Consider the following 16305-nt stretch of genomic DNA (forward strand, 5'->3'; position numbering starts at 1 on the left):
CCAGAATGCATTAGCTGCCAAGGTCTGTTTAAATCACTGTGATTGGTACCAGCTTAAGGAATGTTAATGTATCAGTATTTTGGAAAGAAATTAGCCAGCACCTACTGTACAAATGTATTTTTAGAGCACTAACTTCTCAGCACTAGAAATCTAGATTAAGGCTGCAATTGTTGGTTTTCTTTTCTAGCCTTTTTTTTTTTTTGGGCTGAAAGCATCACATCTATTTGTAGATTAAAAAAGCAAATTGAAATGTTAATGACTTCTAATGAACAAACAGCTCATTAACCCATAAACGCCCTTTGAGAGCTGGAATGGTAAGGATCAGATACAACAACTGCAAAGATATTTAAAAGAAAATGGTAAAATAGATGTTAAATTAGCTAAATCCTTTGCTTTTGGCAATTACAATATCCCCTGAGATTGCTTTCTGATATTTTTTCCTGTTTCAACAAATCCCTCCCTAGCACAAAAGGGGATATATGATCAGCCTCTCCTCCTCCTCCCTGTAAAAGCAGTAATTTACAGAAATAAATGTCCTTTCTTGATTCTCAAGGAAAAGTCAGATGTTTGGATTTATAGCTATTTCATTTCTATCCAATCCACAGGACAGGTACAGGGCTGGCAGCAGCTGTATATAGATTTCCCTTGCGCAGCGGAAACACTGTGATATTGATGGAAGTTCCACACAGACGCCTGCACTCCCAAGTTGTTTTCAAAGGATCTATTGAAACAAGTAACAGTGCCAGAAACGTCCTTTCAAGTAAAAGTAATTTCAACAAGTTGCCTCAGGTGTGCTCCACTCAAAATATTACCAAAAACAATGAAATAAAAGCAACAGCACAATAAGGCACTATATCAGCATCTTAAATAAACCCACATCAAAAGGTGCATGACTTCATTTCCTCCTGACTTGTACTCTCTCCCGTTGACAGCTGGAAGGGAATTCTGTTCTTACCTATGTGTTGTGCGCAGGTGTCGCAGTATTCCGCATACAAAGATTCGAAGCAGTTGCAACAGTACGGCCTGCCTTCCTTCATGATGTATCTCTGGCCGCCGAGCACTGTTTCACATTCAAAACAGCAAAAGTGCTTCATGTGCCAGTGTCTCCCTTCAGCCTCAGTGCATTCGTCTGCAAAAATGATCTGGGAAAAGCCAAGGGAGGAAATGAACCGAACAGGATAACAGAAGCAGAGAGGGCTTAGAACATGGAGTTTTGTTACATTGGTTTTCTGCTCACCGCCATCTCCTTTGTCAGTTTCAAACACCCTGTGGTATACGGTCCAACATGTGCATGGGGGGCTTTCTGGGGGCAGGGAGCGTCATCTTTGTTATGTCTGTACTGCACCCAGTGCAATGAAGCCCTGACCCCGATCAGGATTTCTCAGCACCACCGTCATACAAATCATGCTAATAATGGAGGCTGGAGAGCTCCACTACAATGACACGGGATATGGAAAGGAAGGAAATCTAAGCAAAAGAGCTGCCTTGGTTCATTTCTAGCCAGGGTGGATTGATTTGGATTGTGATTTCAATTAGCAAGCAGGAAACCTTGATTTAACCATCATTTTTAATCGTGTTTTGCCTTTCTGCGTTTTAGTTATTTGCCTAACAAAATGTTGATTTGCATGGATTGGTAGCCACTAAAACATGTCGAACTGCAACTAAATCTTATCTTTGCACTACATTTGGTGCTTCCATTTGCTAAGCAAGAGAATACATTTTAGCCACACATTTATTTAAACAATTGTCTTAACTAAGTGGTCCCAACCTTTTTACTAAGGTGACCCATCAAGGGCAATTTGTCTTTCTTGCTGATCTAACATGACCCCCTGCTCCCCCATCTCCCCATACCTGCTCCTCTCCCCTTATCAGCCCCCAGGCCTCTACTCCCACCTCTTCTCAGCCCAAGCCACCTGCCCAGCTCCCTCCAATCCTCTGGGTCTCACTCTCCCAGCCCTGCCCCTTTCTGCAGCCCTAGCCAGCCTCTCCCGCCCCCCCCGAGGCCAGACTGTGATTGCTACCAGGATGCTATCTATCCAGTGGCTGGCTCCGGACACTTCTTCCGTACTGGGCCGCCTGGAACCCGCTCCACACGTCATTGCCTGCTGCCCAGGAGAAGTGAAAGAATGTGCATGTATGGTGGAGCCTTCCCAAGACCCACTGGTGAGTCAGGACCTGCCATTTGGGAAACATTGGGATAATTCACGTTTATTCAGATTCTTAACTTTTACTTTTTGGGGGTTATATTAGAAATTATACTTTTCTTATTTAGTACATGATGATTCATTTTTTTACTTATGATTTGTGCCAAGCTCCATCTGGATGGAAATTCAACTTCGATTAAAAATGCACAAAACCAGATTTTTTAAAAAAGAATAAAATGAAAGAATAGATTGTTTATTTTAACCTTACATATGCTGGATACATAAGAAAAAAAAGATATAACCAAAATGTTTATTAAAACAGGTTTTACATTTCAAACTAATTGACTCAGTAAACAAAGAAAGGATTATCTGTAGTAAGACAGTCAAACTCATTGTTTCTGGTCACCATGTCCTTCAACGTTTTAGAACCTGTAGATCTCATCCTCTCACACCAAGTCTGTAGCCAGAGATTGCAGGGGGGAGGGGGATATCAGGCTTTCCTGCTTTTTCAGCACCCAGACGGTTTCTTAACTTAGAAAGAACGAGTCCTTGAACTGAACGAGTTGAATAAACTGAACTGGAAAAAAAAATTCTCTTTGCACCTGCAGAAAGAGGCTACTGCTGCCAAAAGCTTACTTAGCCTTTCAACAAACTCTGATTCCATGTGCTTAGACAGTGACTTCCACCAGTTCAGCAGTTTGACTCTCTTTAAAACTTGGCAACAAATGTGTACTGCTTACTATTAATTTTTGCCTTTAATTTAAATGATTTGAATAGATTACAACACATTTAGGCTTTAACGTAAGTTGTCAATTTCAAATTTAAATTTACATAAAAACTGGGTTTTTTTAACTTTACAAAAAATCATCAAATTTTATCCACGCTGTTTATAGTATAGCGGGCATGCACAGCACTTCACAGGAAAATTAAAAGATAAGATCCTCTACCCAGGATCTTACTGTACTAATTAGGATCACTGCCCTAGTTACAATGCAAACACAGTCGCATTTTATATTAAGGTTCTATTTATATATGGTGTATGAAGGGTTAATGAATAATTCATAGATGTTATAAACATGTTACAGACACGAGTAGTATGTGTTATAGATGCTTCTGAGCACCTCAGTAGATGATGTTAATTAAAGTAATAAGCAACTTATTGACCTGTGGGACTCTATTTTAATAACTGATTAAACATTTATTAAAATGTCTGGTTAATAAATAATGAATATTTACAAAGAAAACCTTAACACAAAGACAGCGAGAGTTCTGCGGCACCTTAAAGATACATGTCTTGCAACCGACGAAGTGGGTTTCTGCCCACGAAAGCTTATGCCCAAATACATTTGTTAGTCTTTAAGGTGCCACAGAAGTCTCGCTGTTTTGCTAAAAACAGACTAACACGGCTACCCCTCTGGAACTCTTAATACAAAGAGTGATTGAAACACCTTACAGGGTGAGGCGTGAGACAGCAGCAGTAACAGCAGCAATGCTTAGCACTTCTAGAAAGCTTTTCATCCACACATGACCAATAGTTTGACAAAAATGAGAAAGAATCAGCAACCTCATTTTATTGATGGGGAAACTGAGGCACAGAGGAGTTATCTGAGTTATTTGAGGTTACACAGAGTAAACAGCTGAGCTGCAAATAGAATCTAGGTCTCTCAACTTCTAACAACACTCTCTATTCGTGAGTTACTTTGCCCCCATGACAGTAGGTTAGGGGCAGCACAGTATATTTCACGGAGCAGGTTAATAAGAAGCTTTGTTTTGCAGTTATTTTATATTGTTTGTGATTATTGCTGGATGTCTTCATGGAAGAAGTGTTTTAAAGTTATTTGTATTAGAATTTGTAACAGGACTTTGCAAGGATAAAAATACATGAAAAAAATTACTCTGCCTAAAAATATCAGAAATGAGTCACTTAAATGATTAGGAGTTTGCTTTTTACTGGTAAGATTACAAATCTAATTGGATACATAACTCAATGTTCTTTATACTTGATGTGCATATACAATGGGATTTTTACTGTACACTTGCACAGATGGGAATTAGGATTTTTATAGTACATATGGTTTTCCAACACTTCAGTTTTCGTAACCCTCAAAGCCAGAACAATTTCCTTCTCCAGCCTTTAAACTGAGATTGACACTTGAGAAACATCCAAAATCAGCCTTGTAGGTTTTTTTTGTATATTTGTTCAGCTTCCCATAATCTCTTTAATCTCCTCTATTAAGGTCTATTTCAATACAATAGAGCCAAACTCTACATAGCGTAAGATACAGAGCACTCTTTCCTCCAGTACAAATGTGAGGTTTCTTGTGGGAGATTTGCATACAGTGGAAGCACCACCACCTGGGAAGCACTGGACTGAAATTGCCTGGTTTGGTGTCTCATTACAGGAAAGTTATTGAAAAAGTTCTCCATGGCCCCTGACCATGTGAGTAAATCCAGACCTAGGTTAGCGTGAACCTGGGTCGATTTGAACCTGAAACCTTCCAATGTGAATCTTCTGAGGTGCAAACTTGAAACCAAGGGAAAAATGTACATGAGCCATAACAAACCAAAACCACCAAATTTTATACGGCGTTGTGTGTTTTCTCTGCCACTTAGTGCAGAAGTTCAGCTATATCAGGTCTCTCTACACATTAACACAAATACCAGGTTGTCAGAGGTACACTGAAGTGGGACTTTGTAGAGTCACACACAAATGAAAGGGAAATGTCACGCCTTAATTAGGAAAATTCTTTGTTTTGCCTGCATATGGTGCTGTACCTCTGTCCACGAAACTCAAAACACTGCAGTGAGAGTTTATTTTAATGTTAGTTGCAGTATACAGAGAGTATCTCAACTCAGCAATCTCACAAAATGGTGATTATTTTTCTAAATGAAGAACGTATCTAGAGGCAAGATTTGACTTCCGCCAAGTCATAGTAGCTCAGTAAGCCTGACGTTACTTTTGCTCTTTAGCATTTTTAGAACCTGTGGCTATACACGTAAAAATCTTTGCTTTTTATAAATAACCAATCACAGTCCATGTTATAGCTGAGTAAATAATCCGTAACAAATCATTTACTTCATCAATCTGCCCTCTTTTTCTGGTCATAGAATGTATGCGAACACTTTGGGATTGTCTCAAATTTATTCATTATTTAGAATTATTTGTATTTTTTTCACAAGTTTGGATTTGAACTCAGAAATCCAAGTAGCGTTGCTTAGCTGTACTTGTCATGTAAGCTGCAACATATTGGTTCTGCTCTCTGATTGGATGAGTTTAGGGGCTTTCAATCAGGTTTCTGGTGCAAATTATCGTGCAGAGAGAATTGCAGGTTCACTGAAGGAGGATTTGAATATTTCCACAGTCATTTGTGCTACTAAACGGTCCCGTGAACGTTCGTGGAAAGTGAATGTCCTTTAAAAATTGCACAGGAAATGTTCTTCAGTATTTGCTAAGCTCACAATACTATAGAAAAGGGGAAATACTTGGCAATCAATGCAAATTTGCAGCTATTAACTACCTTAAACACACTGGTACCAGAGACTCTCTCCTTCCAAAAGTCTCCACAACCATACTGTTCATGCAAGGCCTAGCTGGAGGCAGAAGCGGGTTGTTTAGTGGACAGCCTAGTCAGAGGACAGGTGAGCTCCTGAGAATCCCCCACAGTACACAGATGCTGAATTGGTAAATAATGACCTACAAGCCACAGCTCCCTATCCTGGGCCTGCCCTCCACTGCTCCTGTCACTCCTGTGGAGTACACAGTGGTTTCTACAGCTCTCCAACTGTGATAATTCCCTCGCAACTCTTCCAAGGAGGAGCCGAATCACAAGTCTGGTTTGGCCTATGTACCATTCAAGACAAATATTCTCTGTCTGAATGGGGGGCCCATTCTCCCATCCCCCAGTCCTAGGCAGAGAGGTGGTGGTGGCTGGGGGTTGGGAATCACGGAGATTGCTAAAGAGCTGGGGTCTGAAGGAAACTGAAGAATTCGGTTCGATAAGCCCCTCTATAGCCCTCCCTGACCAAGTTCTGATTCGCCAGGCACTGCCCCTTGAAAATTTCTCTCATGGCTGATTGTCACTCAGTTAAGTAACGCCCCTATTGTTCATGTCTCTCCAATGCCCCTCATTTCAAGGGGACACAGCTCATGTAAGCCCCAGGTCACCTGAGTTCCTCGCAAATTTGGTATCTTCCCTTTCTCTTTTACTGAGGAAAACTATTGACGTCAGCAATAAAGAAACGTGGGACAGAGATGACAAAAAGAGATGGAAAGACTTTCTCTTTCCTGAATGATTGCACGTCCCCCTCATTTTGACCCCCAGGGTCCCCCACATTTGGACATTGGCGGTATTTTGAGAGGAAGACTCTGCCCTATATCTCTGGGGTAGGATCTCTGGGGTAGGATGGTGAGTCTCACCGCCAATGAGCTGAGCAGAGTTAGTAATCAGGCACCTGGAGGGGGCAGACTTGAATGGCCACAGGATACCCGAAATCAGTATGCGACGACAAAACAGACAGTGCCGCTAGAAGCTATGCAACTTCCGTGGTTCAGTAGTTTCACGTGTTCCATGGGCCGTAGCCATGGAGGCAATGTTGGGCGGGAGGAGCTGAGTTTCTAACGGAGTGGCTCAGTGCCAATCACTACTATCAAAACTATCATGTTTTTCTTAACACAAAGTAGCCTAACACAAGCCCCAAACATAAGTTTAGCTTGTTCTTACCTCGTCACATGCTGCACATCGAGGCTTCAGGCATTCAGCATGATGTCTGCCACAATAAATCTTCCCCTCTTGATAAAAGTAGATAAGATCAACCAGCAGTTCATTACAGACAGTGCATATGAAGCATGGTGGATGCCAGCAAACGCCATGGCCTGCTCGGGATGCAAACACAGCGATGTCGCCTCCATTGATCTGGCCCCCACACTAATAGAACAAGAAGTAACAGGAAGAGGGCTTGTTTTACACTAGTACAAAAGGGGAACGCCACTTCCAGGAGCATTTTCAGGGCAGTCCTTTCAGAAGCTGATTTACATAAGGCGATGAAGCAGGAGCTTGTTTTTTCTTGGCTTACTGACAGCTCAGTTGTTTGGGTCTATCAAATAAAACTTCTTTTTTGGTGTCACCATCTCTTTGATCCTAGGCTGCGGTTCGGGATAGCACGAAAGGTGCCTATGGGCTACAGCTCTCTCTCTCTGGCTGTTAAAGGCAGCACACTTGCACAGTTTCTCCAGAGGACAAACAGAAAGGATTCTTGGGACGCTAGTCGGGTACAATAACTACTGTGTCCAAAAGCTGTCTTGACTCCAGCTACCTTCTGCTAAGCCCAGCTCTGTGGTGCTGTCTTTGCGGGCTGGCCAGTCATATCCCACAGGCAAATGCTTCTGAAGATTTCAGATGTAAAACTACTGCCTTTTCCCTTACAGCTTCCCGAACTGAGCATGAAGTGCTCTTACAGGGCCCCATTCGTCTTCCCTCCAGCCCCCAGCAGTCATCGCACCCACTACCCACTCTCTAAATGCCCCCACACCAACTTCCCCCACCCCGCTGGGCTAATTCCTCACCTCTCTTCTCCTGCCCCCACAAGACTGCTTCCCTGCTGATTTCCAGGCAGCTCCCTCCCTGACACTGCGGCTATGAGCTCAACCCAACTGCCTCAGCCCTGTTTTGGGGTCAAGAACTGGTGATGCAGGATGGTTCCTGTTGGGAGCACAGGCTGGAGATGAATTAGGGGTATTTCCAGCTGTGAGGGAGGCGGGATGGGTTGGGACGGCTACCCGGACTGAGTTGTACATGAAATTGACATGACTGCCTCCTACCTGAGCTGGGAAATCCTTAAAAACACTCAGCCTGTTCCCACTTGGGAGCTGGCCAGTTACCTAAGGGTTAAATTCAGCCTTCTGGAAGGAGACACGGAATTCAGAGGCAGAGAGACGGGAAGTGCATGTGTGTGAGTAAGTGCGTACATTCCCGCTATGCAATCACAGAAGAGGGATCCGCCTTCCCAGTACCCAACACAGGGAAAATAATGGATTGCTCTCATTTAAAAGAACACACACTAATGTATATCTGCACTTTCCATGACGAATAAAATCCTGTGTGAGTTAAAGAGAGGCAGAGTACCAACGTGTCCTGTGTCTGGTCCTTACCTGTTCACAAATGGCGCCTGTCATGGTGACTGGGAAAGGTCGAACATTGCCTCTCCCCAGATTCTCCCTTTTCCTTTGATTGCTGAAGAGTTTGAGCTCCCTTTTCTCTTCCTCATCCAATGAATTACAATAGCGGACCTGAGAGGCAAGCAGAGATACTTTGCTTTACCACTAACAGAAGCAGGAACGTACCTGTTATTATTGTGACTATTATTTTCAAAGCCAGCTTGATTTACAACCAGGTGAAAACTGCTCCTCCAAGCCTCGGCCAGGGTGATCCGGAGGAAATGGAGTTACACTGATTAGGCGGCCTGAGGATTTAGCCCAAGATTGGAAAGGCTGAGCCCGTGAGTTCTCTTTATAATCCATTAGTAGATTAGTCATTTACTTCCTTCAGGCTTTTCATGTCAGAGATATTAGAGCAGGACTGTAATGGCTCGCCTGTGAAACCCACTCTTCATAAGCTTATGATGGGGTACTAATTATTTGCTATTGGATGAAGACTATACCCAGCTTCAGAGAGATTTATTAGAGATTTCACATTTCGGGGGCGGGGGAGAAAGAGGGGGAGGCAGAAGAGGGTAGAATGTAAACAATCAAAGTTGTAATTTCACCAGAAGTTCACAGAACGAGAGGTTCCCAAAGCTCAGCTATTATTTCCATGCTTATGGATCTGATCTGCAGCTAATTAGATCTAGTGGAATCAGGTTATGGCATTTGGGGAGAAATGTTACTGCCATGTGCAGTAACAGTGCCAATCCCACATCCCTTACTCATGTGAGTTTAGTCATTGAATTAACTGAGTTTCAGTGGGAAAAGGATGCTAACTCCCTCCCTGTTTGCAGAAAAATTCCAGGATCAGGCCCCTAACTTGTAATGTAATGACGGATTTATTACTATTCTTTTACATGCAGTTCTGGTTCCCTCAACTGTCAGGCACGGCAGATTCTGGGCCTTAAAGAATTTGAATCTGTCTCATGGGTGTTCAGAATTTTCCTTGATTCTGATAATACTGCATTGTATTTATATGGCATCTCGCCAGGCACATAAAATATGACCTAGATAAAACAAGTTTCGCACGTGTCTTTTGCAGAGGAGCAATGTGAGGACCATTGTTCACGCAATGGAACTTCATGAGATATGCGATTTCAACATCCACACTCATAAGAAAAGAATTTAAAAGATGGGGCCCTTTTTTGCTGTCTCACATAAACACCCCAGGATTTAATAAATTATTGGAGTACACCTTAAATTGCTGTAAATGGTCTTGACTGGAAACTCAGAATTGAGGTTCAACTTCTACAAAAAACCCAGATCTTAACTCATCTTCTAGATGTTCAATGCAAACGCAAAATCATTTCCTGTTTAGGGACCTTTGGAAGCCAAAGATGAGACAAAGCAGGACTTTGGATGAACTTCTGGAGTTATTTTAAAATCTAGTTCTAGTTGATTTAACTGGAACCTTCATAAAATTGTAACACAATTTTTGCCTTTGAGCGTAGAAAGCTTTCTTTGTTTTGCACATGCATGATTTTAGGAAGATCATTTTTAAAAATTAAAATTAAAGCTAAAATTTGACCTTTAAAAAGCAAAACAAGAGATTCTAAATGAGTAATGTATCGATCACCTTAATAGGGATGCAACCAATAAAGATCTTAAGAAATTAAAGTTCTATAGAAATTTATTTATGAATATGCAGAGAATGATCTCCCTTCTACACATTTTTAAAACCATCCTAGAGAACGTAATAAAGAATTGGATACCAGCTATCAAATGATATAGGCTGGTTTAAAAAGTTAGGCTTTTAAATTCTGTAGGAGTTTCGCATAAGGAAGCATAAAGCAATATGTGACAGTGAAAGGCACCCGGCCATACCATTTTCATAGCAAAATATTCCAGAGAGATGATAGGAAATGTAAAAGTTTATTGATTCTCTCTAAAATGAAATCAAGAAAACTCCAACTGAAAGCTGCAGTAAAATACACAAGATTATTTCAGTGGATCAACTCATCGTGACAGCAATGCTAAATCGAAAAGGTGCATTCCCTCACTGCCAAATATGATATGTTGCCATGTTTAAATTATTTTTAAACCACTCACCTCATTGTCATGCGGTGGCAGTTGGTGCAAAAGCTGCTTAATGCGCAATTTCTCTCCGGGACTGTTCACGTAGGGCACTTTGTCTTCTGGGAAGCAGCTGTAGTACTGGTGAACCTAAACGTTAAAAAAGGGGACTGCAGTACAATTCCTTGATTGACTATGACACATTCTCTTTAACGGACAGAACAAAACACTTGGAGAGCAAGTGATCATTAATTAAAGATGCAAATGGAAAAAAAAATGCCTTAAAGTTAAACCGGCTGAGTCTTTTTACATATGGAAACAAAGCAACTCAGTTGTTTTTAAAAAGAGAGAGAAGAGGAGATAGCAGGAGTTCCATGTCTAATCTAACTCCCAGAGGTTGTTCTTTACCGTTTTCTCTGTTAGTGTCCATACTGTTAGCATGTTTCCCTGGGCTGGGAGAATGTGTTAGCACCCGCCTTTGCAACAGAGGCTAAGAGTGCTACTCCCTGGCACCCAATGTGTTACTGGGTACTTCAGCCTCCACCTACTCTGAAGCCCTCAAGGTCTTTTCTATAACAATTTGTGAAAATAAGCAGCAGATAGAATCTGTTGGAAGGCTGTTTTTTTCTCTTTAGTCTCCGAGTATATAATTAAAAACAATTATTTAAAGTACAGCATTGTGGAGTGCAACGTGCCCTCCTCCTAGGAGATCGTTTGTGTGTGTGTGTTTGTGTCGCCGTCTGTCTCTTGCTGGCTGAGGCTCAATTCAGCTGAGGCAGTGGTGATGTTTGAAGGCTTGAGAAGAGCACACAGAAGGCTTGACAGAAATTAAATGGACCCCCTATGGCCGAGGGAGCACGCCCACCAGCCAGCACTCAACATTGCAAAGGATCAGGGGTGAGGCTGAGTGGTGGCTGAACGCTCAGCTGATAGCAGAAGGCAGGTGGCTCTCTTTAATCTGTGCTTGGTTAGAAGGATGCGCATCTCAGCACGGCTCTTCGTGCCTTGGGGATTAATCGACCACTGTCCATCTCTACATTAGGATAACTTAGACATCTAATTTAGAGCAAGAAGCTTTTTTGCATACTTTTGTATCCGTGCTTCGTTCAGATGTCACAGAAGCTACAGAGGCTTCCGATTAGTTTCTCCATGGAATTTAAGTTGGCTTTGGCCTAGGAAGTACTAAGTGATCTGCCTTCCTGAAAGATCAACTCTCCCTCGGTGTCACACCATTGCAACAACAACTAAGGCTGCTGTGCTCCAGCTAATGAGTTCTTTCAAAGAAGAGGAGCCAAGGAGAGAGTCTCTCGAACTCTCTATCCCACCAGTGCTTTCAGGGATTGCTGCCCAACTTACTTCTTCTCTTGGGGATCTTTTCCCAAAGGGTGAGTGGGGAATGTGGAATGCCCTGCCAGCAGGGGCTAATTTCTATTTTGAGGGGAAGAGAGGTATGAGGAAGATTTTTCACCTTTTAGTTTGCCTGCCTTCCTCTCGCCCCAAAGGGGTTATGGACACCCCAGACCCCAATCACTACACCGGGGCAGCAAAGCACAAAGGGGCAAATGGGGGAGCCATAGCAAATTAAGTGGGAAGTCGGACTACCTAAGGGACTGACTTCCAATGATGTTTGTGCTTCTCTGAGGGCTTGTCCACACATGGAATTATTCCAGAACAGCTATTGTACATTAAATTCACACACTATCTTAATCTGAAACGACTTTCAAGTCACTTAGGTGCTTCTGTAAATCTCACAACCTCTGAATTTTGGGGTTCTTATCTGGATGTGGATATGGACAAATTGGAGACAGTCCAGGGGAGGGCAACGAAAATGATTAGGGGCTGAAGTATATGACTTACGAGGAGAGGCTGAGGGAACTAGGCTTGTTTAGTCTGCAGCAGAGAAGAGTGAGGAAGGATTTGATAGCAGCCTTCAACTACCTGAAGGGGGGAGGGGCAGGGAGGATGGAGCTAGGCTGGTCTCAGTGGTGGCAGATGACAGAACTAGGAGCAAAGGTCTCAAGTTGCAGTAGGGGAGGTCTAGGTTGGATATTAAGAAAAACTTTTTCACTAGCAGGGTGGTGAAGCACTGGAATGGGTTACCTAGGGAAGTGGTGGAATCTCCATCCTTAGAGGTTTTTAAGGTGCAGTTTGACAAAGCCCTGGCTGGGATGATTTAGTTGGGGCTGGTCCTGCTTTGAGTAGGGGGTTGGAATAGATGACCTCCTGACGTCCCTTCCAACCTTAATATTCTATGATACTATGATCTGAAGCAAACCTACTTCTCCAACTCTCCCATCACTGGTTCCATGCTGATGGTGAGTTTTTTACATGTGTTCCATATGTATTTTTGCTGTGCTGATGACCAGGGTCTTACATGCAGTAAGGACTGCTGGATCCCAAGAATCCAGCGGGTCAATGCAATGATCCAAACAGATGACACAGAATTAGTTTAACTAGCTCAACAGACAGACAACCAGCCTTTTAGTGTGGAAACCGGAGAAGAAACGGAAATTTCCAAATATACTTATTTAAAAATAATAAACCAAATACTAAATAGAATACTTACTTTGCATTTATAGAGCATCCTTCATCCAAGGATATCACAGTGCTTTACAAGCAATCAATTAAGCCTTACACCGCCATACCAGGTAGCAAATAAACCCCCTTTAGAGAGGATCAACTGAAGAGTACAGATGTTAAGTGATTTATCCATGCTCACATTGCTAGTTGGTAATTTATACATTCCAGCAGGAGCCCTGACTGCCATACCTTTCATCCAAATGCTGGGCTACACCACCCTCAATATTACCTATGCTGATTTCTCTTCACAAAATTTCCAATCAAGTGTCTGCACTGATAGTTTAGCCCCTTTGCTCTGTATCACCTATGCTCAGATTATTGGAAATGAAGATCTTATGCACAATGTGTCCTTGAAGTTGAAGGTGTCCAGAAATAATTTCTTCTTGACCAGCTGCCAAATTACATAATGTTGTTCAGGTCCCTGAAGTAATGAGCTGTAAGACACACACCATACACTAAAAGAGGTACGGATCTAATGCAGGTCTGCAATCCAGTATCAGGTAGGTGTTTGTTTCCTGGCCATCAGACAGAAAGATCTGTGCAGAGGGCCATTCGTGCTTCCTCTGGAAAGTTTTCCTTTTAATCTCCGGAGGCCCGCTGGAGCCAGCTCCCATAAATTTAGCAAAATATTTCTGTAGGGATGGGCAAATTAATTTGGAAAACAAAACAAAATAAAACAAAAATAGCAGGCCTAGACCTGCGTGGCATTGCCTGAAATGAACCTGAAACATTTTGTCATCTTCAGATGAGCTCAGGCAGGCCCTCCACGTGGTACCAGGCAATCTACAAAGTCAGCAGAGGGACTGTCTTCATGAAGACATCTGCCTGTTTGTCTAGGAGCACTGACCCCTCCACCCCCAGGATGCAATGCCTTGGGACTTCCACATGATTAATCATGGGGGATTTTGCACAGTCATATTTCCCCTGGCTGGTGTTTTTGCTTATATTTGCCCAACGGGCCAAATCCTGGCTCCAAAAGGGTGCATGATAACAATGGAAAAAAAAGAGTGGTTGCTTTCTAGATATTCAAGAAGGGACAGTCTCTGCCCCAAGGAGCTCTTGGGCTAGGGCCATGAAGACAAGTTGGGGGAAAGGGAACAACAATTAAGGTTAATTTAAAAAACAAAACAAGTTAACTCAATTCTCAGGAGGCAGTAGAGCAGGACTGGGTCTTTAAACGTGGTCAGCACCCGTGTTGTGTCCTTCCTGCTCATCTCCCATACATGACTGGTGCCTGGAAGAATGGATGAAATGGGGAAAGTGTGTGTAGAGGCTATAGGAAGACTGGGCCATGGTGAGGGTTCCACACCAAGACACACGGACATCCTGACCAGTAAGCCTGCCCTCGAATACCAGGGGGGTGTCTGGAACGTCAGCTTCCTGGGTTTGGGGGAAATCAGGACACTCACAATTACTGATTTGGTGAGTATCTGTGTAAACACAAAGCCAGAATCCAGCCCCTTGGATGCCTTTTGTCTGCTGGCTTTTTTAAAGGAAAAATATAATTGGTTTATGGTTTCTGGAGCAAGGAATTAGAGATGCAGCTTCCCAAATCTTGATGTGCTAGAAGCCGCTTTTTAGGCAGTATATTTGTAGAAGTGTCTGACACCGTGAGTGAAGGTCCCAGATAGGTATTAAAGGGAAAAACCTCCCTTTGTTTCTAAGGGTGCGGGGGCCACCCTGACAGTGAACCTGGTTCGTGAGGTTCCACTGGGGGTTTTGGAGGAGGTCATGCAGGCAATGGACACTGGCACTCTTCCCACCTAAAGTACATGCCCCAATACACAAGGAGAAGTTGCATGGGGACTGGAGATCTTTCTATGCAAATCTTATCCCCGCCCCATCCTTCTTGCAGTGCTGGGGGACATACTGCAGATGCAGAAATCGCAGACTGCAGCAGAAACTGTGCAGCAGCTCTGCAGCCTGGGGGAGAAAGATTGCTTTCCCCCAATGCATCCCTTAGCTACATGACTTGGACACTGAATTCTTTTCCCTAGGACTGGGACAATCACTGAGCCATTGAGCATTCATGGCTGTGTAGAACAGACATTGTCTGTATCTGTCCTACACAGATCATATAGTATTTAACACACAGAGAGACTGAAGTCCCTTTATCTGAGGAATTATTGAGTGGAGCTGGGCAATATTTTGTTTATGTCACATAATTTGCTGAAGAATGCAGCTAAGAGTTGATTGAAACTTTGCAAATTCACACTGAAATTGCTGAATAGTTTCGGCTGCAAAAAAAGGGGGGGAAATTCAAAATAGTCCAAACATTTTGACTTTTCATTTCAAAATGATGCTTTGTTAAGAAATTTAGCTAGATTTAACTCAAAAATAAAAGTAAAAACACACCTGAAAATTAGACAAATGTTTCATTTCAGGTTAAATGAAAGGTTTCATTTTGGGCTGGACAGATTTTTTGTTTTGTTTTTATTATCGGGTCAGTGAGAAAAAATTTTAAACGGTCACGTAGGGTTGACCTAAAGCAATATTTTTCCCCAGATTTTTTTTTTGGTGTGGTCACCGAACCAACATATCAATTATTTGCCCAGCTCTGCTACTGCTGTCTCCTTAGCTGGGTCCTGACAGACTGCACTGAAATTCAGTCAGGGTGCAGCCTCGCTGAATCTGAAACAAATTCAGGTTTGTGAAAAGAGAATCTCACATTTGACAGCAATTCTCTCTCAGTACAAAAGGTTCACCCGGTGGTAGGGGAAAAATAATAGCTTGGAAATGAATGGATTTTCAGCTTGGAGTAAATGTGCCAGGAAATGAAAGTTTATACCAAGGACTATGACAAGTCCTTGGTGTCAACCCACTTTAGAAGCTGTCACAAATTCGCTATGTTTAGTCTATTGTTTAGCTATTTACTGTGCCCTTAACGGCTTCTATATATATCAAGTCAGGATTGGATAGAGGGTCTAATTTAGTGGTTACATGGACTGTGAGGAAGGAATCAAGCATTCTATTCTTGGTTCTGCCACAGAGTGAACTTATGGAAAGGCCTCTAAAGTCAAGAGTTTCAGCAATGCCCATTAATTTGGTGGTCCAAACCGAGATACCCAGAGCCTGATTTTCAGAAGCGCAGCAGTCTAGTTGAAAAAGTCCTGTTTTTTGGAAAGAAAATGGCATTTTTGATTAAACAGAAACTTTCAGGGAAACCCCCTGCTTTCTGTTTAAAAACTTCAACCTTTCATTAGAAAACCTAACCCTTGTCAGTTTTGCTTTATCAACGGTATCTTCCCCCACCCATTTTCCAAACAGCTCTTGTGCAGAGCACCGACAAGTCTGTGATGTCAATGAGAACCAAGAGTATTCAGCACTTCTGAAAAGCAGGCCCTAAATGACTGTCTATTTGTTCTGTGT

General features: G+C 42.6%; 1 protein-coding gene across 2 annotated transcripts in view; it reads right to left on the minus strand.

The window, feature by feature from the left end:
* The window catches only part of PRICKLE2 (prickle planar cell polarity protein 2), a 176198-nt gene that overhangs the window by 23216 nt on the left and 136677 nt on the right, over positions 1 to 16305 (minus strand). For both annotated transcript variants that reach the window (XM_067541706.1, XM_067541714.1), the window contains 4 exons: positions 10393 to 10506; positions 8293 to 8430; positions 6866 to 7069; positions 956 to 1142 (listed from right to left, as the gene is read on the minus strand). In XM_067541706.1, the coding sequence (XP_067397807.1) occupies positions 956 to 1142; positions 6866 to 7069; positions 8293 to 8430; positions 10393 to 10506 (643 nt within the window). The remainder of the gene's footprint in view (positions 1 to 955; positions 1143 to 6865; positions 7070 to 8292; positions 8431 to 10392; positions 10507 to 16305) is intronic.

This window comes from Emydura macquarii, unplaced genomic scaffold (assembly GCF_026122565.2).
Source record: "Emydura macquarii macquarii isolate MOO-44397 ecotype Brisbane River unplaced genomic scaffold, CSIRO-AGI_Emac_v2 contig_71, whole genome shotgun sequence".
Classification (NCBI taxonomy): Eukaryota; Metazoa; Chordata; order Testudines; family Chelidae; genus Emydura; species Emydura macquarii.